Source organism: Mus caroli, unplaced genomic scaffold (genome assembly GCF_978045245.1).
Source record: "Mus caroli unplaced genomic scaffold, Mus_caroli_1 scaffold_7, whole genome shotgun sequence".
Taxonomy (NCBI): domain Eukaryota; kingdom Metazoa; phylum Chordata; class Mammalia; order Rodentia; family Muridae; genus Mus; species Mus caroli.
This window is the reverse complement of record NW_028227262.1, coordinates 102,953,178-102,979,782: the sequence shown is the minus strand read 5'-3', so window position 1 is coordinate 102,979,782 and position 26,605 is coordinate 102,953,178. Positions and strand designations below refer to the sequence as shown.

Sequence of the window (26,605 nt, the reverse complement as noted above, 5' to 3'; positions counted from 1 at the left end):
ACACTGAGCCCCCAGTGTAGAAGCTAGAGAAAGAACCCAAGAGCTGAAGCGGTCTGCAGGCCTATACGTGGAACAACAATATGAACTAATCTGTACCCCCAGAACTTGTGTCTCTAGATGCATATGTAGCAGAAGATGGCCTAGTCGGCCATCATTGGGAAGAGAGGACCCTTGGTCTAGCAAACTTTATATGCCCCAGTACAGGGGAAAGCCAGGGCTGAGAAGTGGGCGTGAGTGGGTAGGGGAGCAGGGTGGGGGGAGAGTATAGGGGACTTTTGGGATAGCATTTGAAATGTAAATGAAGAAAATATCCAATTAAAAAAAAAAGAAAAAGAAAAGAATTAACTGAAAAAAAAAAAGAAATATTTCTTTGGAACAAACCCAACCTGTATTGTCAGGATATCAGCAGATCAGTTCACACAAATCAGCAGTGGCAGCTCAGTCCACTCATAAACACCATTCATGAATCAGCAGCAGCAGGTTGCGAGGCTCTACCAATCATCCTGAGTCCACGGAAGCAGCAAGAACACCACCAGAAGCTTTTGGTGCGTTTCTTCTGTGAAGTTATGGCAGACACTGACCAACAAAAGATGGTAAAGGTATAACACTACCATCCAGCATTGTCTGCTGTCCATTGGGTTATATTTATATCCTTCTCAAACACCATGTGCTCTCTCAAATATTCACTCTAGCAAAACATGACATGCCCTTTTTGAAGGGTGCTTTCAGACAAACATCATATATCAGTTCTTAAGAAAACATCCTCCCATGTGTCTGCTTAAGGCAACAACATCCTCTCATGAGACAGTTTCCAGACAAATATCACATGTCACAACTGAGTCTCCAAAGAAATTTCCACTTCATCTAACCAAAGAAACATCCACATATGAGAGAAAACATGTAAAAATTTGGCCCTGTGGGTCTGGATAATCTGATCATTTCTAGCTCTATCCTTTAATCTGCAAATTTTCATAATTCCACTTATTCTGCTATATAAAATGTATCACATGCGCATTGTCCATTTATCACTTTATGGACATCTTCGATATTTACAATTTCTGGCTATTATGAATAGATCAGTAATAAACACAGATGAGCCAGTATCTTTGCAGTAAGTTGCAGAATCCTTTGGCTATATGCCCCATAGTGGTATAACCGGATCTTGTTGTAGAGGTATTATCAGCCATTTGAGGAACCTCCACACTGATTTTCATAATGGCTATACCAGTATGCACTACCACCAACAATCTTAAGTATTCCCCTTTCCCAAAATCCATGTCTGTATGTCTTGTCACTTGTTTTATTGATCCTTGCCATTCTGACTTGGTAAGATCGAACAATTTAGACTTGGAATTCTGACAACCACAAAGTAAAATTTCTATAGCTTTAATTTTTATTTCCCTGGTTACAGCATAGGTGTTTATCCTCATATGTCAGTATCCCGCTTGTCTGACCCACTTGTGAAACTGTGTATCCCGGTTGTTTCCTTTGTATTATTTCTGTTTCTATTAGATTTTGCAAATAGTTTTACTATAGCTGGGTGCTGATCTTTGTAAGATATACATTTTACAAATATCTCTTCTGATACATGGTTTAACTTTTTACATGAGTTCTGATATATCAATGAAGAAGATAGTTTAATTTTAGCAAACTCATATGTATGTGTTTTTTGCCATGACAATGCCCTCATTTTGTACCTTGTTTAAAACATTATAGAAATATTCCTTTTTGTCTCATTAGGTCCATGTTTTTCTTAATATTTTAAGTCAAATGAAATGAGTTTTTATGTAGTGTTAAAGCTATGGGTTAAATTTTTATTTTTAATAGGGATAAATAATTTCTCTAAGATATCCAATACTAGTTTAATTGCAGTTTTAATATGTATAGATTTTACTTAAAGTTTTAATTTTTTTCTATCATTATTCTAAATGCCTTTACCTACGTCAAACTTAAAAACTACTCTTTTTGTTTTTTTTTAAATTTTTAAAAATCTTTTTATTTGTTCTTTGTGAATTTCACTTCATGTGCCCCAATCCCAATTATCTTGCCCTCCTCTCATACCTATCCTCCACCCTTGCAACACCCCCAACAGAGAAAAAAAATCTACTTGTGGAAGCTGTAGTGTGTCACAGTGTGTCCCATTATACACCCTTTTTGTCTACACTTCTTTGCTTACAAATGTTCATTGCAATGACTCCTTGGTCTGCTATGAATTTTCTGGCTCCTACTGCTCTGAAACCTCACTAGGACTTCCCAAGGATATCCTCTGTGTCATAGACATCCTCTAGTTTTTCATCTATAAGACAGGCTCCTTCATGCATTATAGCAGTTCATCTTTGGCGTAGATGTTGGGGCGGTACAATTCAAAGCCCTGGATCTAGGCCCAAGAACTACTTGAGCTGGTTAGCCCTCCAGCCCTCCTGCTTGCATGCCCTCCAGGCTGGCCCACTAGCAATTCCTAAAACCAGGACCAACTCTACCCTGCTTTCCAGGTAACGTGCAGGGTCTGGTCTTCCAAGAGCAGCTGGAGCTGGCGCAGGACATTGCCAGCTCCCCCACTATCATGACTCCAGGGCAGGCTCTCCTACCTGCTATAGATGGCAAGAGGCAAGGAAGGGGAGTATGAAATTTCTCTCTGGTCCATGCCACCACCCAAAAGAGGCAGGGGTGGCTCTTCTACACAGATACTCTCTGGGTTGGCTTACCTGCCCTCCCCCATCTTCCCATCCCATCCTCACCAGCAGGATCAGCTCTACTATGCTGCCCAGGTGAGGTTCAGAGCCAGCTCTCCCAAGTGCTGCAGCTCATGAGGGGCATGACCAAGCCCGCTCAGTGAGTCAACAGGTTCTCCAGTGCAGGAGAGAGGATTAAAAAGAAAAAAGACAGTTAGACAACATTGTAACATGACTCCAGTCAATTCTGAGACTGAAGGCAAATTTAATTTTTCCAATCTGCTTTTATATCATTTTAATTACATGCAAGTATTAAAGTGAGCAGTACAATAAGGAGCTAGAAAGGCAGTAAGCAAAGTCTTGTGATTACTCCCATGACAATTGTTTCTAAGGGCTTGTCAAAATGACCAAACTACTTGAGCCCACTTCCTTGTCCAAGCCCAAAATCTTTCCTGAAGCCTACTTCCTTTGTTTCACCCTAAGATTAAAATTCCTGCCTTAACCTACTTCCCTATTATAGCCTAAAGTTAGATTCTTGCCAAAACTTACTCCCTTATCATGCCCTAATGTCAGGTTCCTGCCTGAAGCCCATTTCCTTGTCCTTGGCCAATGTCAGATTCCTGCCAAGTGGCACTCCAAAAGGCTCTCCACAGGACCAGTTAATCTGCTCTCTTAACTCCAGGGCCATATCTCCATATCTTCCACCTGCCACAAGTGATGAGGAATGAAGGAGGAGGAGGATATCTCTTCCTTGTAAATGCCACTGCATTGGAAATGAGTGGTAGGGCCAGCTCTCCCACATTTGTATTCTTGGTGGCTTACCTGCAAGTCCCACAATGTTGGGGGAGGGGGGGCGCTCTACTGAATACTGGAGCTGTCCAGGGGCAGGGTCAGCTCTCCTGCCCTCATGGTTCCAGAGCCAGATCACTTGCAATGCCCAGGACTCCACCATGGTCCCAGATGGCATCACCAACTACTCACATCAAGCTGTTCCTCAATGTTCTCCAGTCTCTAGTTCTTCCACTCTTCATTGTACCCACATTCTTCTGTTACTGTTTATCTTCCATTTCTCCATCATTTACTCACTCCTCTTTGTGTTACCTATGGCCTCTGACTGTCTAGGGTCATCTGAGGAGTGCTCTCAAGAGTACTATGCTACACTTGTGCATTATGGCACCAGGCAGGGATATTCTCAGGTATGATGTACCTCCCACACCTGCACAGCACCAAACTGGTGACCATCTCAGACTAACTCACTCTCTGGGCCCCATGATGCTGGTCTGGTGGTGGGTTTGGCTTGTTTCTCACCTGGACCAGCCAAGTGATCCCTTGAAAGGGTAGTCTATTGAGGGCTCACTCCTGCCTAATGTCCAAAGTTCCAGGTGTAGTTCTTCTAGTCTCTGGCTTGCTCCCCAACCTGGAACTGGTGGTCTTCTTAGGACAGCTCCCAGTCTGGGCTCCCTGGTACATACTGGTGTTCATCTCTGCTTACTCTTTTCTGTCACTAGACTACTAATGATTAGGCTACTAATCTTTCAGATATTTATCGCTTAGAAAACTGAGTGTAGACATAGAATGCCTCCTCTCTGCCACTTATTAACACACATGTAAAACAGCAGTCATACCTGCAAAGCCTCCAGGTGCAGATTAACCATTTTTTTGAAAGTGTGTGTGTGTGTGGGGTGTGTGGGGTGTTACTGTTCTGTTGTGTATATGAAGACCAGAGAACACTGGCTGTTCTGACCTATTACTTTCTTTCTTACTGTCTTGAGATAGGATATCTTCCCAGCTGGGTCCCAGTTATCTTTATGTCTCTGATTTCCACATCTCTAGGGTTACAGGCATGTACACCATAACTAGCTTCTTACACTATCATTTGAATTGCCTCAGTAGCCAATGGCATATTTGTTTTTGGAATGATGGGTTGTCCCTGGCTCTCCTTTCAACATGTTCATTTCTATCTCAGGAATCAGTCATTTCTTCACAGACACCAATTTCTTCTCCTAATAGCAAATAGTATTTAATGGAGGTATTTGGTACAGGGCATAGCATCTTGTTCTGGAGCATTTTATTCACTATACTAAGTTCAAGCATGGGTCAATATTTCAAAACAAAGATATTGTCTTGGGTTCTTGCTGATGTTTTCAATTAAAATTCAAATAGAGAAGGAGTTTTAGTTAATTTAATTTTATGTAGCTTATAACCAACTCTGCTTTTTCTTCTATGAGACTCCCAGCTTCCAAAACACAATGATAATCATTCTCTCACCTCGCTCCACACTATACAGAACATTTCAATCGCAGTAAAGGAAATGTATCATTTCCAAGAAAGGAAAGTGTGAAAGAGCATTTGTTCACAAGACCAGGATGATGCATATTCTGTTAAGAGCAAACAGCTTTCAAGAAGGGTTATGGCTTGATGGACTGGAGGTCACTTTGGAAATAGCCAACAATTGAGTTACCAGAATGCAAGTGATAGGTTGCAAAATGAGGATGATTTTGAATGATGAGCTTCACACTGGAACTCCAAACTGATGTCAAAATCCCAACCAGAAATGATACTCTTTTCTTTTAGTAAAAGGTCTTTCACTATTTTAATAAAAATATCATTTTTCTACTTTGTTCCTATAGGCAGAACATAGGTTTGGGACAAGACTGGGAATACTAGGAAGATATCTCAGCAGCTAAGACACTGTGCTATGAAAGGAGGAGGGCCTGATGTCAAATCTCCAGCAGTCATGTAAAAGATGGGGATGGCTATATACTTTAGCAAATCCACTGGGTGTACACATGGGCAGATCTTGGAAACTTGCTAGGTGGCTAAGCCTATAAAAACTGTGAGCTTCAGGTTCAGTAAGAGACCCTGTCTCAAAAAGTAAGTTAAGATAATGTATATGTGATTCATATGGAAAAAGCTGTATCTGAAGAATAAAATTTTCAGGAAAATGGGTGGAATTTGAGTGTATAATATTAACCAAGGTCACAAAATCTCAAAGAGAAAAGGAAAAGGAAAAACATACCTTCTCATTCATAAGTGGCTCCTGGGCTGTAACGTATTCACATACGTATGTGAACAGCACTATGTGTGGATAAAGTATAACATTTAGAAGAAAATGATTGTGGGAAGGTAATGCTAGGTGACAAGGAAGAACAAAATACAGACACATGGGGCACAGAGTTTTGGGAGATGATATAATGCTAATTGGATTTCTGGCTTCAATCCTGTCATAGATTTATTTTTTCTATTTGTGGTAGATAAATAAATAAAAAAGTAATTTATGATGAGCGAAGCTCCATTGCTTCAGAAAGGTCATTCTCAATAGATCACTCAGATTATAGAGTTTGGGAATGGGCAAGTATTTCTTTGAGTGGCTTTCTTAATCTAGCAGAGTGACGTTTTTTCTTGTGAGTTCATTGCAATTAAGTGATGAAAGAAAAAAAGTTGTCCGATCTTGGCTGTTTAAATAGATCCATACTACAAAAGCATTTGTTTTATGTAGAAATGATTGAGGAAACACTTGACATGGTCCTCTTCTTCACTTGCAGGCATACACACACACACATGCATAAAACACACAACACACACCTACACACATATGCATACAACACCCACATGCATACAACACACATGCATATAACACACACACAACAAACTCCCTCTTTTTCTAAAATACTGTCAGGATTGCTCCCTCTAACTCAGTATTATACCAGTCTAATGAAAATAACAGCTAAAATGTGGTTCAATTATCTTCTGACATTTGAAGCAGCACTGGAGTACTAATGAGTCACTGTCTTAATTATTTCTTTGCTCACAGAGGACAAGGTGTGGACCATAGTGTCTCATGACTTACAGATGCAGACGACAGTGGTAGGCTACAACCCAGAAAAGTACTCTGTGACACAGCTCATCTACAGTGCCTCCATGGACCAGATCAGTGCCATCACCAGCAGCGCTGAGTACTGCGAACAGTATGTCTCCTACTTCTGCAGGATGTCCAGGTTGTTGAACACCCCAGGTAGGCTGTGATGGAACATTACTTTTAATTACTATCTCAGCTGGTGTTTGCAATTGCCTAAACAATCCAACAGGTGTGGCTTATTATCTTATTGTCCAGTCTTCAGTCCTCAATGTGCAGATGGCTATAAATAAGTCCAATGTAATCACTGGGCTTGTTTTTGTTTTCTGGACAATGAAGCTTCTAATGCATGATTATTTTAAAATAAGCGATGTCATTATTTTAGATTTATAGATTTTTCATATATATAGTGGTGTGTGTGTGTGTGTGTGCGCGCGTGTGTGTGCTGTTAATGCTCGTTTATCAAGCAGTTGCCTTGGGCAAAAGTTTGTCAGAGCTTCTTGTGAGCTTTCAAGTGATTCTCTTTGAGTCCCTCCAGTGTCTTTAATGTAAAGATGAAAGCCTTTTGAAGGCTGTCTGCCAGGAAATCTAGTATAGAGCAGTGAGAGATTTTAGGGCTCTCTGCTGTCATTTAACAGTATCTGTCTGAGGAAGCCCACTCTGAAGTTGCTTTCATGGCAGTCTATTTCAGTGGTAGATAGTGTATGCGTGTATGAAGGTGTGCATGTATATGTGTACACAAGGTGGTTTGGGGTTTAGAGACTAAGGAATCCCCCAAGTTTATACTGAGAATACCTTCTCTGCAAAAAAACCTTATGTGTTAGGGGTGGGACATGCCATTAAATTTACTTTAAATTTGCATCAAAATTTGCAAGGATATGCATTATTTGGTCCATAACATAGCTGCAAAAATAAGCATGAGCCTTGAGTGGAGGGAATAGGGCTTTTTGATTTGCAGCCTTGAGGTTTTCCAGATGTGTCTTTGGATACTCGTTGAATTTGAACTCCTTTGCGAATATTTGCTTATCTAATGCAGTAAGTAAAACTGTATAAGATATATTTATCATATGCAGCATACTTTGAAATACTATTGTGGAATAGCTAAATTAAGCTAATTTGCATATGCTTACTTTCTTGTGGCAAGAACAGTATTCAAGGATGTAATGTAAGAACCATGTTGTACTATGTATATTTGCTATCCAGCCTCAGTTTCCCATCCTTTTTTTACTGTCAAAATTAGGAAAACGACGTCTGCTTTGGTGAGATGCTATATTAGGAATGTATGAAGTCTATGGTGTTTAAAGAAATGAATGGCATTTTTAATTAATAATCAATATTATAACATTGGATTGTGTCAAAGACTAGTAGGCCATGTGATTCCCTAAATCAACAGTGGATTATCTGATTTAGCATTATTTGGGGAAAGCTTTCAGAGAAGAGCTAGACACAAAGTAATACATGATTGTGATGTTTGTGTGTTTCTCTTGTGCAAAGCCTTGTGATATCAGATTGTTCACAATTTACTGCATAGACTGTAGGAGAGTAAAACCTGAAAATATGAAAGTGATAGGTTTAGAAAATTAAGGCAGGGGTTGTTTGGAGGAAAGATGTTTATGTTGGCATATTGAATTAATGTGTCATTAAAAAAGCAGAAAGAAATATCCAGATTGATGTTGGCAACTGAATAGCAGTAGGTGTGATATGAATGGCCCTTCTGGCACTGGTCAGAAGCCCTAACGTGGGAAGTGAATACGGGCATGGGTCTGGATGCAAGTAAATGCTATGCTGTAGATTGAGTTCCTACCCTGTCCTTTTGAAACTAGGTGTGCTTAAAAAGAATACACATGAGTTTGGAAAGTAGAACTGCTGGATCCTACTGCTTGTGATTTTAATGTAATGGGTCTAAAGTAAAGTTGAGAGTATGCATTTGTTGTGAGTCCCATTCAATGAGCATGGTACATATATGGTAGCCCTGCTTCCCAAAGTGGCTGTATTAGGAAGTAAGACTGTTAAATGTAGTGAGGATGGAGATGTCCTGATTTCAACAGAACTGGCAGCCTCAAAGAATGAATAAATCACACTCTGCCATGTATGGAGTCAGTGAGGACTCCAGCATGCCAAACTACATCTACCAACTCCTCGAACGTAGGCTTCCTACTCCTGAATCACAAGGTTCACTTTCCAACTGCTCACCTGCATGCCTGCTTTGGGCATTTTTCTTGGCAGTTCTAGCAGATATATGGTGAGATCTCAGATGATGGAAAATCTGAGTGGGCTGCAGAACAACTCTGAGAATTTGAGAATTCCACACAATCTAACAGATGTTTCTGATACCCTTTTCTGCTCACAGCAATTTTGATTGAATCCTGCTTCTACTGCTATCAAGCAGTAACCAAGGATTGGGAAAAATTGGGGGCAGCAGGAGTCACTAATGTATTTCATCAGCTTGTTTCAGTTACATGAATGAATGTTCCTCACAGACCAGATTTAAGTTAGTTAGTTCTTCAGTCTTAGCATGGCAGAGGAGTGAGACAAATTGCTCACTAGAAACAAATCTTGGTGCTTGCATTGGTATAGTCAAATTTTTATTATAATTTTTTCTAGTAGTTAAAATACATTAATAGTTTGTAAAACCACAGTAGAGTTGCCAAATAAGTATAGAAATAACTTACAGTTTAGGTACCGGGAGAACCAATTTAAGGCTTAAGGCAACTAACCTCTAATTCCCTTGGTCTTATGAGTAGACTTTGCTCTTTTCTTCACTGATACTGTTTTTCTATCAGTCACACGGAACCTCACAAATGTATTACTCTCCTTGATATAACATGATATAAAAATCTCTAAGAAAAATAAGGGAAATGTGATAGTTTTAACTGTCAAGTTGGCACAATCTAGAATCACTTCAGAGAAGTATAAATAGGAGGCATTAGAGATCAGCTTTGTCTCTGGGAGATGATATTGACTATTTAAGGAATGAGTGCCCCACTGTGGGTGACAGCATTCCCTAGGCAGGAGATCTTTAAGTGTTTAAGAGTAGAGACAGCTGACCACTGGCATTCATGAGTTAATTCATTGCTCCTTAATAGTGGATCTAATAGAATTAGGTGTTTCAAGCTTCTGCCTTGACTTCCCTAAAATGATGGATTATAAACTTGAACTGTGAGCCAAGCAAACCCTTTTCTCCTCTATGTTTCTCTTTTTCAAGATATTTTATCCCAGCCATGGGCAAAAGTAAGAATATGTATTTGGTCAATAAATAACATTATTTTACTTATGTTTTCAGAGAATCCAACATTGTGTTTTAATACATTTATAGATTGTCATTGTACTTAAAATACTCTTTGAAAATTACCACCATGTATGTCATGCATTTTTTAATAGTCTATGATTCTTTTCTTTCTCCCCTTCCCCTCATTTTATTAAAATAATATTCTTTTCTCATACATTATATTCTGATTGCTGTTTCCCCTCCCTTTATTTCTCCTAGTTCTTGCCCACCTCCCCTCCCATCTGAATCCACTCTCTTTCAGTCTCATTAGAAAGAGCAGGCTTCTAAGAGATAACAACAAAACATAACAAAATAAAATATAACATAAAACAAACACAGTCTCGTCAAAGTTGGACAAGCCAAACCAACAGAAGGAAAAGAGCACCAAGAGAAGTCACAAAGATCAGAGACCCATTTATTCACACACACACACGTCCCATTGTAATACTAAACTGAAAGCTATAAAATGAATGTCCAGGGCCTGGTGCATACCCATTTAGGTTCTGTGCTTGCTGCTTCAAACTCTGTGAGTTTATATGAGCTATGTTTATTTTATTTAGAGGGTTTTGTTCTCCTGGTTTCCCTCATCTCCTCTGCCTTCTACACTCACTCTGCCTCATTTTCCACTAAAACACCCTAACATACTGTCATTTACACAGGATCTGTTCTTGATACAGGCTTGCTAATTTGAATAAAAGTGAATTCCTGAAGATATTCCCTTATCAACCTGCCGACATTTTTTTCTATGTAGGAACAAGCATCCAATACTGGTGCTAGGGCCCCACACATAGGTGTTGTATTTGTTTGGATCCAGGAATGGCTGACTTCAGTAAACATTCATGGATGATTTTATTAGCCATCGTTGGGAAGCACTGTTTGTGTCTTGAGTGCATCTCCTGTTTAAATCTAAGTAGTTAGTTCTTTATGTGGGGAAAGACTAAAAGGAATAGGGATTCTCTGACCAACTAAAATAAACAGCATATATAATTCACTACTTTTTCAGCTAAATCACAGTAATATGACAGTGTTTTTAATCCAGTTGGAACAATTTCTGCATTCTGTAAAGCAGATTTCTGCCTACACTTCAGAGTCCTTTTCCACATTCTCTGTTTCTTCTTACTTAGTGAGCTACTGTGTAGAACAGCAGACACAAGTAGGGGTAGCTAACATAGCAAAGTGCCCTGTGTACTGCATTCTGTAGCAAACAAAATAAGAAAGTGGGAATTTAATAAAAATCTTTAATTTGTTGTTTTTAAGGAATTAATGCTTGCTGTAATTTTTTTCCTCTTTCATGGTAACATCTGATTTTAAATATCCATTTAATCTTTCTGTAACTAAGACTGAATTATACTGGAACTTTCTCAGAAGCATTTGTGGCACATATTTGAATGCAAAGTATATTCATTATAGTCATTTCAATTAAAATGAATATCAAATGAGGCTGTAATAGCTATGCACTTAAATGTTATTTTTGTTTTAAGAGGCTTACTCTCCAGATGTCACTTGGGGCTCTGTAACTTCTAAAACACATAGAACTAAGAATTAAAAGGCACATGGAGCTTGTGAATGTACACAGACAAGTATTTGCTTGTGCAGTACCATTAGCTAGCAACTGTAGATTCATTCATTCAGTATTGGTTTCTTACAACTTTTATAAGGAGGGTAACGTGTGGCTTATGGTATTACATCCATTGTTATTACAAAATTTGAATCACTCTTAAAATAATGCTTTGGAGACTAAGGAGATAACTCAGTTAGTAAAGGGCTTGTCATACAAGCCTAAGGATCTGTGACCCGTGTTTGATCCCCAGACCCTCCCCCAAAAAAACATAACCAACAACAAAAAAACAAAACAAAACAACAACAACAACAAAAAACCTAGAGAACTCTGCCTCTGTAGGGGCTTCTCTCTCCGAAGGTAGTCCTAAATAATAGAGAAAGTTATAAACAAAATAATAGTTTGACCATTCCTTATAGTCATTTCTGATCTTCAATTTAATTATCAATTCATTTATTCTTAACCAACCATATAAACATACAGAAACAAAAGTAATAAAAATTTGTATGTAGTTTCGTATATAAGTCAGAATGAGCTTATTTCAATGGGGATTCCCAAGTTGAGAAAAGCAATAGTGATTATCCAATAGTATGTCTTTAGTTTGATAGCCTCAGAATTAAGAACATAGTAATATAAAGGCAAAAATCATTGAAAATTTGAATCTGCTTCAGAAATAAAGGCTGTAAGAACTTGAGAGGTAGAAGAGATATTTGGTCAGTATTTACATGCTAACCGTGGGGACCTGAGTTTGATCCAGAACCTATATTTTAAAAAGTTGCTCCCTCATTTTGCTTTCACCACTTTCAATATTTTAAACTTCTTGGGTTATTAATCAGACTATTGCAGAAGTTAGCCAGTGGGCTTTAGTTTAAAATAACCAATGGGTTTTTATAGAGAAGCTAGTGTCTTGGGCATTTTTAATAGCATAGAATCCTTGCTCAGCATTGTCCTCCACCGTCTAATTTCTTTTCCCAAGCTTGTTATTCAAATAAAATGCTCAAATGACATTTATAGAAGATTGAGGTGTGGACACACATACACACACACACACACACATTACCATCAACTCGACCCTGGGGAAAAAGCAAAATTCTTTGTAAGAGTCACTGTGAATATTCATGGACAAAATATTTCTGAGAGTCTGTAAATTCAAGAATACAATCGTACAAGAAACTGGTCAGCTTGACAATAGAATGTTGGCAATCATCTTTGGACATTACACAAGACTAAGCTAAACCTAGGTTTCCATACATAGGAGCATGGGTTTTCAGTTGAAAACTGTGACTACCTAGTATGAACCTCAGAGATAGTTCAGCCATACCCTAAAGCCATTTCAATTATAGAACCTAATCAGATTATACAGCAGTCTAAGTATACATTTAATATAAAATATAAACTTGAACATTTAGGATAACATTTTCCTTTCTCTTGTCTGAGTGTGTTTGTAAACTCCCAGCTGAGATGTGACTAGATGTCATGTGAGATGCGGACTTCATCGTGTTCCTCTCCTCAGCCCTTGGTTTTCATTCCTTTGCCAAGGCAACAGGCAGTGTGTGCACAACTTAGGGTTTAGGAAATTTAAGGGAGAATATCTATCCATGATTCTCTGTTTTGCTTGCAAGGTCCTTTCTTTACTTATTAATGGCCTCTTATGATTTTAAGTAAATCTCTTTTTGTTGAAAAGCTTGAGTTCAATCACATGTACTTATAATTCTATAACTGAGACTGAGAAGGTAGAGATGAGCAGATCCCTAGCACTTACTGGTACCCTGTCTAGCCAACTTACAAGCTCTAGGCCAGTGAGAAAGAAAGAGAGAAAGAAAGAAAGAGAGAGAGAGAGAGAGAGAGAGAGAGAGAGAGAGAGAGAGAGAGAGAAAGGAAGGATGATAGACAGAGTCTGAGGAATGACACCTAAGTTGCCCTTTTACCTCTTCTTGTACATACATACACACACACACACACACACACACACACACACACACACACACACACACAAAGGTACTCCCAACCACCCACATATATGCACATTTACACATATACCCCTCACACATACACCAGCGCCTTATACAAATTAAGAACTCGAATATGATAAGTCAGATGTTGGAAGAAAGATACATTTTGATGCTATAGAAATACAGAACTAGTAAATAACCCCAGAGCTTTCAGATGACTAAGGCATTTAACTTATTTGGACAGAACCTGCTAGCCTGCTTAAAGGCATGTATCTGTACGTCTTTGAAAATATTGCACTCATATATTTGCTTTACAAATCATATTATAGTTTCTAATTCGAAACCTTCTCCTGAAGTATTTATTCCCTGCATATATGAAGATTTATTTAATTGCAGAAATGTGGTTGGCTGTGTTTCATGTTGTCTTGATGATATTTAGTGCTGTTTGTTGGTTTCCAGGGCTTCATTTCTTTTAATTTCTCAATATAGCCTAGTTCTCATAAGTCATACTTTTATTGCTTTGTTATGTTGGAAGAAGCCATATAAATAATCCATACTTTTGGGTAGTTTACTATTAGATTTTGTATCTATTGAAAAGGAGTTATGTTCACAATCTTTGCCTATAAAGTAAGCTGTGTAAAATTCTATATACTCTTGAAGATACTAAACTGTGATTTAGTGGCATCCAAAAGAGAAGAAAACACAACTTTAGCATTGAGACTTATAACCTATTTTTAGAAAAAAATCTAAACTGTTGTGTATTTTTTTAAGAAAACTGTTTTTCTGACTTTTATTCTAAAACAATGTTGGCTTTTAACTTTTGAAAGCAAATAGCCTTTTAAAGAGTGTTAACCAACTCCAGGTAAAAATTGTTTTAAGTAAATGAACCTCATTGTTACTAGTCAGTATATTAATCAAAAGGTTAAACATTTATCTAATTGGTTATGGGTCCTGGTTTTTGTATTACAACTTCAGGACTTGGTTTAATTAGACAAACAAAGACACCACTGAAGCATATAATTGGGGACCAGCAGAGTAGCTCTACTGGAAGAGTGCTTACCTAACATGCAGGGAGCCCTGGGTTCAATCCCCAGTACTACTTAAAATAGTATCATAAGTCCCTGAATTTGCACCACCACTAAGGCAATATTAAGGCCAATGTAGGCTAGACAGGAAGTTTAAAGTCTTTACTAAAGTTCCATGTAAATAAAAATGTAGGTCCAGGTTTAAGAGGTAGATGTACAATACCGCCAAGCCTGATGACTTGAGTTCAATGCCTAGGACCCACAGGGTAGAAGAAAAGAAAAAAAATGCATATTGTCATCTAATCATCTCTCTATATGAATGCAGCCACACACATACACACACACACACACACACACACACACACACGAAGAAGAGAGAGAATAAATAAATGTTTTAAAATGAAAGCTAAGCAAAGCAAGAGGGAAAAGCTATATTTTGACATTGTCAACCAAGAAACAGAGTGGCAACAGAGAGAAGGGCTATGAGATGCTGTGTAAAGCATTGACAGGCAGTTATGAGAGGCTCAATTAGAAAAATGTAAAGGGGAATTAATGGTGGCTGATGCATGTGAGTTTCCTGTGCCTCAGGAAATGTAGCATATAAGCTAAAATGGAAGAATTCACCGAAGTTAATGAAGATTAAATGGACGAGTTGTTCCAGGTTAGAGCTGGCACATACTTACTGATGCTGAAATGAAGCAGTGCAGAACTTAACTGAAGGAAGTAAGATGCTGGAGGAGAACCTGAAACCCCAGAGGCAGGACAGAAGCTTGAGAACAATGATGAGCCTCTTTTGGATTTCACACCTAAATTTATTTTCTTTGGAGGGGAAAGGGTTGGCTGTAAGCTGTGCATCCAGGCTGTCATACGGATAGTGAACTAGAAGACAGAGCTGCTGTAAAGGAACTGAACAGCATAGCATATATGGCTTTCTGAGAGACCCACAAAGACTGAGGGAGGAAGACAGATGAGTTCAAGGATCAGGTGAAAGTGTCAAATGGCATGCATTGAGTAAATGAGGGAAATTCCAGGATGGCTCAGGCTTCTAACTGGGAAACCTGAGCTGAGGTCCTCAGCCTTCCTAGCAGGGATCCTTATTAAGGGAAATCTGGAGAGTAGACTGTTTGAAAAGCTGGCACTGAGAAGACAGGCCTGTGATGGCACATGGAGCACAAATACTTTTAATTGGCACTAAAAAGATGAATGCAGGTTTTCCCTTTATTGCAATGTAATCATATCTAATAACTAAAATGAAGTGCAAGGGGTCCCATGCTTTCTGTTCTGTGTTTGTGTTACAATAGCAGAGGACACAGTCCAAACTGACCTATCTCTGTGATGTCATTAAAAGTCTGATTTTGCCTCAGCTTTCTAGTCTGCTTTGGTTTTATGCAACCTGCATAATGGATGCTCCAAGGACCCATGAGTCTGAGATTTTAGCTCTGGCTCTTCCCATTTAGTTCACATTTTATGATCCAAAACGAGACATATGCTTTGCCAGTCATAGCTATAGTGGAAGGAGAAATGTAGTCTTTCTATGTGTGAATGAGCATAGCCAAGGTAGAGATCTGTAAAAAGCAGTGGATGCTTTGTTGGATGAGGTATTACAGGAGGAGTGAAAACAGAAGACAGAAGGAAAGGAAAAGAAACACCAGTTAAAAGAAAGAGAGGTGATGATGTGGGGAGAGGATGCAGCTATGAGAAGAGATAGGAAAGTGATGATCAGAACAGTCAAAACTAACTGAATCAGAGTATGGAAACTTTTTCATGAAGCTTGCTGTTTAATACACACACACACACACACACACACACACACACACACACACAATGAATGAAAAGGAAAACTGAAGAATGAATGGAGGAAAGAAAGAGTTCATGATGATTTTCAGAATGTTTAAAGGTGGACAGGTGACCACATAGAGGAATCTTGAGCAGAACAAAAGGAGTAAAGTATTACTGATAATTTTAAGGATGAAGTTTGCAAATTGTAAAGGAGTCTTTAGAAAAAAATGTTGGTAACAAGACAGAGAAGGAACAGTAATGGTCTCTTTATCATCTGGATCTCCCAAGTTGCAAACTTGATGATCTCTGAGGTGAGGCATCAAGGATGATGTATCCTCCACAAATCAGTAAGAACCGATTATTTCTACACTTACTCACACATGTGTGTATAATGCATTTATAATTCAATTTCCTTAGTAAAGATGGAAACATGGGCATTTTGTGGGGTAGTTTATTCTATCAATGCATAGAGTTGACAAACTGTCTTCTTATGTCCTTCTAGTTAAGACAGAATCTAAATGTTGATGCTCAAAATTTTTCAAGTAGATACTTGAAAACAAGGCTGTCTTTTAAGTAAGTGTAAATTTAAAGTGTGTATGAGAATTACAGATATTAGATTGATTTTTCCTTGTAGCTATTTGGCCATATGTTTTCTGAGGTCTTCTGTCAGGACAATATACTATTAGTAATGTCTTCTAAACAAATGTTATGTGTGAAAATTATAACATCACAGAGACTATACTATCACTAAATTTTCTATGAATGTTACTACATATTGCATTTCTTCTAATGTGAACTAGTTAAACCTCAATATATTAAGAGATCATAAAGCCAATGACTTATCATTTGCACTTTTAGTTGTTTTTTTAATAAAAAAGCATATAAGTGAAGAAATAAATATCTTTTATCCAATTTTAAAATAAAACAGTAGGTTGATCTTATTTTTAAAAATCTCATACCAAGTGACTCTTCCTCACTGAACAAAACACAATGACATTTATAAAAATTCTCCTTAGAGATTGGATAAATGAAATAACATATACTAAATCTTCAATGATAGCAGCACTTTAGGCAAAGATCTTAAAGTTGAGGACTTTGAATTTTAATATTCTTTTATGCTTACATCCACACATATTGTCCACTAAAATAGGATTAAATTAGTTTTGTTATCTTTTCTTGCCCATATCTAGTCATTAATGATATTTACTTGTGATTTGTTTAAATTATCCATTCTTATGAGAATATATCTGATTTGTCAGATATTATATATTATGCTTAAAACATGTCTTTGACGCAAGATACTAAAAGAAATATCAGTTTTGCTATGAAACTGCTCTCCCAGATGCATGAGGTACCACACAACTATAATCCCCACACTAGGAAAGATAGGCAGGGAGATCATAAGTTTGAGTACAGCCTAAGCTGCATAGTAAGATCCAATCTCAAAGAAAAAAATACACAGTTTACTCTGGAGTCCCTAGAATATTACTACAGAATTGCTAATTTCCTCTTTTAATGTAATTCTTTGACAGGTGCTTTGAAAATACAGCCCGATCAAGCAGAGTAATTTAAAAAATGAGCTGGTGTTTTAAAGTGATAACAATAAAGGCATTTTGTTTAGGACTTTAGAACTTATCACTGATAAAACATCAAAACAACTTGGAATCCATTACAATTTCTAGAAATGTGGGCCCACGTTTTGTGAACTAGATTCTCACTCTGCTTGCTTGCAGGGGTTCCTTTAGGAGGGAAGGCTAGGAATCTTTGGGCTGGTACTAGAAGGGCAGGGAGTAGGGGATCTAGAGCACTGTTATGAAGAGCTATTGCTTCATCTTCATCCAGGCACATAACCAGGGAAGGAGATTTACTGCCAGGTACTGGCTTATGGAATTGTGAAGCCTATCTAGGCAAATTCAAAATGAGGCTCATCCTCAAGAGGAACAAAGTGGGGCACTTAGGTGGAGCTACAGCAGCCAGCTATAAGTGTCTTCTGAAGGATGTTTTCAACCTTCCCTCTAGGATTCCTAACCACTGAAGGAAATCATGTAGATCAGCTAGAATAATCTCTTATGTAAAATCCACTCTGCAATTCCATCACATTTACAACCTGGATTTGTCATTTATAAGACTGGACATTGTACCTAAGGTGACAAAACATTCATTATAGCCAGTGAAGGTTACTTCTAAGATGAGCTACTGAAAAATCCAATTCTAGAGTAAGTGAGAATTTATTTCCTATTGATGAATGTATGGCTGCACCATCATAGGCAGGCAGGGCATGCCTGTTGTGGACTGAGGGATTATTCAAACCCAACAACTTTGCTTTGCTGATGAAGGTGCAAGTGAATCTTATGTCCATCAAATTGCTAAATAAAATATCCTGCCATTGAGTGACAAGAACCATGATTCTATGAATTCAAATGGATTTAGAAGATTCATTAAAGGAAAAAGCCTTTCCATTTCCATGTGTTGTTTGAAGCAAGGATGCAGATGGCTTTATTACACATTTCATTCAGCAAGATTGCATTTGTCACAGGGACATAGACTTCACTCAGTAATTCTTTCAACAGACTGCTTCAAAAGAAGTCTTTCTGTTGAGAGAAATGAACACATACTTTATCAAATCTTCCACCACACCAATATTACTCTGCCACATTTCCTTTTCCAATTCTTTGTGTGTGTGTTTGTGTGGATGCATATGAGTGTGTATGTGCATGTGTCTTCACATAGGTGTGTGCCTGCATACATGGATCACACACACAAAAAAACAACAACAACAAAAAAACAAACAAACAAAAAAAAAACTCAGATGTAATTCTGTCATCATACACCAATTTTTATTGATTCAGTTTCTCACCGAACTTGGAGCTCACAATTAGGCTATATTGATTGGACAGCAAGCTCCAGGGATCTAGTTATCTACACCTCTCCAGTACTTGGACCATACATTTACAGTCCTATATGGGTTCTGGGATTGAACTCAGAACAACATGCTGTGAGTCAAGAACTTTTCTGACTGATGTTTGTTCTCACCCCTCCTATACTAACATTTTTTTTTGTTCTTGTGTGTGTGTGTGTGTTGAATTCTTATTATTTTCTTTATTTATATTCCATTGGTTACTCCCCCTTGGCTTCCCCTCCCACAGTTCCTCATCCTATTCTTTCTCATCCTTGCCTTCGAGAGGCTGTACCCTGCCACTAGGCCTCTCCCTTTCCTGGGGCCTCAAGTCTCTCCAGGAGTAAGTACATCTTCTCCAACTGAGGCCTGAATAGGCAGACCTCTGCTATATTTGTGTCTGGGTCCTTGAACAATGTATTCTCTCTGGCATTGACAAGCATTTTAAGAAATGATGGTTTGGCTGACAATTTGTTTGTGAGCATATTGGGAAACATTTGATGTGAAAGAAATGAAAACAACCCTCTCTTTTAAAAGAGTCTTGACTTTCATGTTTTAATATCAAGATATTTCAGAACATGCAAATTGCATGTTGATGAAATTGAAAAATGTTACAAAAGGTTATATCCATTTCTTTTCAGATAAAATATGAACACTCGATGTTAACATTTTCTTTCTTAAAAAAAATCTTTCCAGAAGACACTTGTATACCTACATTTAACATAAACAACACAACCAATGCTGCTTTCTCAATTTGTTAATTTACTCTGGTTTTCTGAGAGTTCCCAATAGGTAGATCAGATGGGTTGGTCTGCCCAGTCGGCAAAGCACTTGATAGTCTGTAGTCGTGGGACACTGATAGAGACAGATAATCCCAGTCACTGAGACTGTACCTTTGCTTTTAGAGTAGGGAGTTGTTTCCTGTTTGGAATGGGAAATGCCTCTGCTGAGGTAGATCTTGTGTATGACTGAGAGGAATGACACAGAGGAGACACAGAAAAGAAACACATAGTGAAGCCAGAACAGAGAGCAATGTTCAGACACACAGGGGAAACAGCCTCGAGCATGCTGGGACAGCAAAGACACTGATACACTTATAGCAAGCCCACTCTAAAGCCAGCCTGCAGGTTAGAGTTGGAGTCACAGCTTTTACATAACTGTATTTTAATGTTAGTGGACCCAAATCCTTCTAGCTTTGGAGGCACTCACTGCAACCTATCTAGAAGCCAAGCCTTTCATGCCATATGTATATCAAACCATCAAAGTAGTAACATAACCAAAGCAACAAGAATGTGCAAATGGGCAGTAGATTTTCAAGTCTAAGGGAAGAAATTTTAAACTTGATCAGAACAGACAAAGCCTTTGGCTCATTTAGAGAGTTAATCAAATAATGTATAAGGTTGGGCCAGGTAAGTTGGGACATGCCTTTAATCCCAGCACTTGGGAGGCAGAGGCAGGCAGATTTCTGAGTTCGAGCCCAGCCTGGTCTACAGAGTGAGTTCCAGGACAGCCAAGGCTACACAGAGAAACCCTGTCTCAAAAAAAAAAAAAAATAATGTATAAAGTTCTGATGAAAAAATAGGGAGTGCTGTGAAGTAGTATCAATAAAGACAGTGAAGAAAAGATCCTTTCAAACTATTGTCATCGCATCCAAACCACATAAATTTCATAAAGGACTTAAATTTTGAAATAACCAGGCTCACATTATTTAAGCTAATAAAATACAACAAAAATATAAATTAATTTGGTAGATTCCTTAAAGTACATATTTTGTATAGAATATTTTGAAGACTTTTTAAATATATAGACAATATCAATATAGTTAATATAAGCTTGGTAATGAAATTATAGGATCATTATTGGTAACAATTTCTTCCTTCTGTTCTTGGGTAATATGTTATTCTTATTCCATCCTGAAAAAAGTAGACTGTTTAAATTAAGCATGAAATCCTCAATCTACATTTCTCTCCGTGACTTTATTTCTACATTTATCTATCTTTTTCATTATATATGTATCTATATCTAGATCTGTGTTTGTCAGCATTCTGTTACTGGAAAAACCAACTTTTGATGGGAGTTTAGACCCTTTGATTAGGTTATGTGATAAGGAAACACATGATGGAAAAAGTATGGGGAAGTCAGTCTGCTTGCCTTATGACAGCCAGGAAGATATAAGAAAGAGAACACATGCAAAATTAAACAAACAAGCAAGCAAACACCCTTCCCAAACCCATTAAAACAGTTGTTCTCATTGGGGAGCAAATGACCCATTTTTTTCTTTCCTTTTTATTAGATATTTTATTTTTATTTACATTTCAAATGTTATCCCACTCCTAGGTTCCCCTCTGAAAAACCCCTATCCCCTCCCCCCTTCCCCTGCTCCCCAAACCACCCACTCCCTCTTCCTGGCCCTGGTATTCCCATATATAAGGAGCATAGAACCTTCACAGGACCAAGGGCCTCTCCTCCCATTGATGACGGACTAGGCCATCCTCAGCTACATATGCAGCTAGAACCATGAGTCCCTCCATGTGTTTTCATTGGTTGGTGGTTTAGTCCCTTGGAGCTCTGAGGGTACTGGTTAGTTCATATTGTTGTTCCTCCTATGGGGCTGCAAACCCCTTCAGCTCCTTGGGTACTTTCTCTAGCTCCTTCATTGGGGACCTTGTGCTCAGTCCAATGGATGGCTGTGAGCATCCCCTTCTGTATTTGTCAGGCACTGGCAGAGCCTCTCAGGAGACAGCTATAGCAGGCTCTTGTCAGCAAGCTCTTGTTGGAATCCACAATAGTGTCTGCTTTTGGTGGTTGTTTATGGGATGGATTCCCAGGTGGGGCAGTCTCTGGATGGTCATTCCTTTAGGCTAATGACCCGTTCATAGGTGTTGCATATCAGATATAAACATTACAATTCATACTAGTAGTAAAATTACAGTTGTGAAGTAATGAAATAATTCTATGGATGGTGTCACTACATGAGGAATTGTATGAAAGGACTGCAGCACTAGGAAGGTTGAGAATCACTACATTAAAGCACAATTCCACCAATGGGCTAACCCACTGAGGAGATCAGAGCTTTCACAATCCATAGTTCCTAAAGCCCTGACCTCTGTGCACTGCTACACAGGGGACCAAGATTTCACCACATGGGCTTTTGGAGAACATTTTGTACCCAAACCATAATGGACTCTGTGGCTTTACCTGTAGCTAATTTTTTTTTTCAAATGCCTATTTTTAATAATAGTTCTTAAGCACTTTAACCTCCCTTTAACCCACTACCCACCAGAGGTAGAGAGAAAGAAAGGATACAGGGGAAGTGAACCTGTTTAGAAAGGTTCTTTGGAGCAACTCCTGTGTATGTTGTCAGGAAATTGGTAATTCAGTTCACAGGTTAGCAGCAGTAGCTTGATCCACTTGCAAACACTTCACAGATACATCAGCAGTCCAGTTCAGTAGAGTCAGGATAGCAAACAGGAATCAGAAGTGATGGCACGACCAACAGAGACAGCCAGGATTCAGCCTCAGCTTGAGTCAGCAGGAGGGACCAACAGGAACACCAGAAGTTCTCAGCTATGCCTCTCTCAGGGAAGCAAAGATCAGCGAAGATGTGAGACCCACAAGAATTGCATACTAGCTCTATAAGTAAGTCAAGCTCAGCCTCTGTCACTGTCTGTTGAATCCTACTTATACCGTCCAAACATCAAGTGTCTTCCACGTGTCTTGATTCTGCACCTGTCTTACCTCAGCATGTGCACTTGTCTCAGCTGACATCACTCTGCCAATCAGTTTGAGTCTGCAGAAGAACTGAAAAACTGTAGCACACCACCAGAATTTTTTTTTTTTGGTGTGTTTCTCTCTATGGAGTCTCAACAAATGCAGCTCAACTATGAAATGAAAGGGCAGACCAATACATGCATGTTGTTAGCAAAGAATCCTTCATCATGTGTCCTTTCATGTACTTGTTTTAGCAGAAAAATTATCTTTTCTCCTGTATCTGCTTCAGCTGAACATTCTTTCGCAAGTCTGCCCTAGTCTTTCACCTGTGTCCACTTCGGAAAACGCTGCTTTATGTGTTTATACCTTGCAACACAACTGACTTTCCAAAGAACCCTTAAGTTTCCACTTCATATACCTGTGTATGAATATATGTATAGATGCATGTATGTACAGATATATATGTATGGAGGGGTATTATATCATAAATTGGTATATTTGCCAATGTGCTTGTTTCTGTATAGGAATATATATATATACAATATTAATATGTGGAATATATGTGTTATTTATTTATTTATTTATTTATTTATCTGTTAAAGAACCATCCAAACAAGACTTTCCTACAGAAGTTGTCCCTAACATGATAAAGCAGTTGGCAGACTTCACTTTGCTGTGAAGAAAACTTCCTGGAAGTAACATTATGCAGAACTTACAGAAATCTTATCACATGAAATTACTTATATGCAAATGATGTTTGCTATTGAACTTGAGAACAACATTTGGAAGGAAATAATCAGACTAGAGATAACAAAGAATTACTGTACAATATTCAATTGTGAAGTACAAGTTAATTAGAGGCTAAAAGTAACATTAAAAAGGCAAAAGTAATATGAAATTATGATATAGTTTTCCAAAGTAGAATCAGAGTATTTTACCATGAATAGATACATATCTAGCAAGGTGTTGGGTTTCTATCAATAGAGAAGATAGCAGTTTTTGATAATGTTAAATAATTGTGAATAAAGTAATCTGAGAGAATACTGTGGAGATAACAATCAAAATTTTAAAACTTTCTTTAAAAGTAAGCTTTTAGAGCTTTTGGCCTGCTTTGAGTATCACTTCCTAACAGGAACTGTACCTCTCTACTGAAATGAATAAAATATGTGCAGGCATGGTTCAGAAAAAATCCAAAAATCATGAATGATCTGAGGGGAAATATAATTGGAGTTATATTATAGGAGGAAGGTCTATAAAAGAAGTCCTGTGAAAATAAAAATAATGTTGGACTGACTTGGAAGCTTTATTTCTAATGAGAAAGTAGAAAAAAAGGAAAGACACTGTACTTCACTTATATTAGAAAGGATTTAGCCGAGATTGAATTGGCAGTGACTTCTGAGGAAAGTACAGTGAAATGCTGGCCTGTGTATGCCATCCAGACATGTCAGAAAGGAAAAGAAACTTGGTTTGCAGCATCAGATGCTAGGAGATGAAATTACATCACATGGAGAAGACTCCGATGCTGTCTGTCAAGAGATCTGACGTTACCTTAATGAGTTTCCTAGAATTCAAAGCCAGACTCTTCTGGCAGAACCTGATTTATCAGCTCACTCCTGTTTGATCTGATTATAATCAGAGTCTGTGAGATTGAGATCTACAATCAAAATGTCATTAGATTGACTTAAAATAAAAATCAAACTGCTGAAGGGATGGAATGGCTTGGCTGCCACTTTCTGTGTGGGCAAGATGCATGCAAAGCCAAATTACAAACTTGGATGCCAGCGTATTAATTTGTAATGAGAAAAATATAATGCTAAGGGGACTGGACATGCGGGTTGTCTAGCCTGCCAAATCTTTCCCTGTGGGGCTACCATGTGGGGAGCCAAATTAGAATCAGATGTTTGCTTCTTGAAGTTGGAATCAGAACATGGAGAGTAAATTAGAAAGGTTGAAAGTTAAAAGCAATGAGCTGTCCTTAAATTGTGATGCCTACTCCTCTGGCTTTTATCTGTCTAAAGTCAGCATTTAACTTGATCGTTCTCCTTCCACTTCCATCCTGTCCAGTACGTCCACTCCTTTTGTTTGGTTAGATTCTTTGCTCCTGTAGGTTCCTGTGAAGACATAGCAGCACAGAAACATTTAATTTTTTCTCAGTGATTTTCATTCCAGTCACTATCGTGTTAACATTTTAATGTGACTTGCAGTGGAGTCTCTTGGACCTCAGCATTGACAGAGGGGTCAACAGATGATTTCTTAAGATTCTACCCACCCTATGTCAGATAAAAACAAAAACAAAACAAAACAAAACAAAAAAACCTTGCAACAATATTATTACATGGAGACAAGTGAACTTCCTTTTCAAATAATAAGTAAACCAAAGGAAAATCTGGGTGGCCAGAAGATGTGGTTTGGATGTAACTGAATCCTGAATCTTTTCTTACTTCTATGAGGATGAAAAAATGAGTGATTGAGATGCTCTCTTTCTTTGGTCCCCCATGGGGATAAACGCTCAAATAGGAATATACATGTGTGTGTGTGTGTGTGTGTGTGTGTGTGTGTGTGTGTGTGTGCATGTTTCTTGGGAGCTTTCATGGATATTTTGTTCATTTCCTTCATATTAAAGCTTCCAGTGTGAAACTGACTATAAAGATGAAAAACACTTGCTCAGCAAAAATGTCTTATGGCTTAAGTAAAACATTTACTCTCTGGAAGTTTTTCTGGTAATAAATATTGCGAAGATGCAAAAATTCACTGGGGTAAAGAGACCTTATTATCTATTCACAAGTTCTTAAAAATGATAGAAGCAGGCTATGTGTTTGTTGCGTGAAAGTCTGTTGGAAAACCATCTTAAGATAATACAAAGAAAGCTGAGATAGAAACAGACAAATTGCAACAACTATAAACAATATAATTAATTCAGAGCCAAGTATATTAAATTTGTTTAAGATTGACAGCAGGCTTACTCCTGAGAAGGAGACAGAGAACAGACTGCATTTACTTTAAAGCACTCCTGGATCCTACCAGGCTGTTGCCTAATGAGGTGATGTAGTAGAAAGTACCATGGATGCTAAATTTGCATAATGCCTTTTTTCTCTAAGAGATTGCTTTGAAAATTACAAAGAAACTGAAATGAGGTGGAAAACAAAATAACAAAACACAAACATGTTCTCAGTGTTTGCAAATATTAATAATAATTTCCTGTCTTCTGATTCATTAGTTTTCCCAAGAGACTACCTGGATGTCCTCAGAATGCAAAATGATGCTTAAGTTAATGAATACACTGGGATCTATATTTCTTTATAACTTTGCCTCTTGGATTAAAAATACTTAAATCTATTAATGAGCTTACAAACTAGCAGAGGAGGGTTGAGTTACTTTGTGTTGCTCAGCATCTGCCAACCCTTGCTGGTAGCTTTAATTTATACGGAAACCATTGTAGTATATAAAGTTATCTTCAACAAGACTATTATAAAGAAGCAGTCTTCAGGCTATCCATTTTACATATTTTTCCTTGTAATGGAACCTTGTCTTCTCTTACCTGTTTTGGAGTAAGCCCACTTACCCAAAAGAGTTAAAGGTTTGTTTGTTTGTTCTACTCTGATTCCCAGATTTCTCTACTAGCCCAGGGTCCAACCCTCACCCTTCATTTCCTTCCTATCTCTCATTTTATGAATTAGTGGACAGCTGAATTCTTATACTGTCTTTTTATAAAGGCAGGAAATACTCTGATAACAGACATGCTGGATTTATTGTTTAATTAAATTTTTATATAAAAAAGCTACAGTGGCTACATCTATCACTTTATAGTTTTGCACCTAAAGACCTTCCCATTCCATTTTGAAATTACTCATTTATTCATTCACGTTTGTTCTCCTACTCTCTATTAGA

General features: G+C 38.0%; 1 protein-coding gene and 1 non-coding gene across 2 annotated transcripts in view; one reads left to right on the top strand and one right to left on the bottom strand.

The window, feature by feature from the left end:
* Cntnap2 (contactin associated protein 2) overlaps positions 1 to 26,605 on the top strand; it is a 2,252,040-nt gene that overhangs the window by 1,404,860 nt on the left and 820,575 nt on the right. The window contains exon 13 of the mRNA XM_085840650.1: positions 6,487 to 6,687. Within this exon, the coding sequence (XP_085696776.1) occupies positions 6,487 to 6,687 (201 nt within the window). The remainder of the gene's footprint in view (positions 1 to 6,486; positions 6,688 to 26,605) is intronic.
* LOC115031415 (small nucleolar RNA SNORA17) lies at positions 4,188 to 4,319 on the bottom strand. The gene has a single exon (XR_003837053.1). It is a non-coding gene; the product is annotated as a small nucleolar RNA SNORA17 (small nucleolar RNA).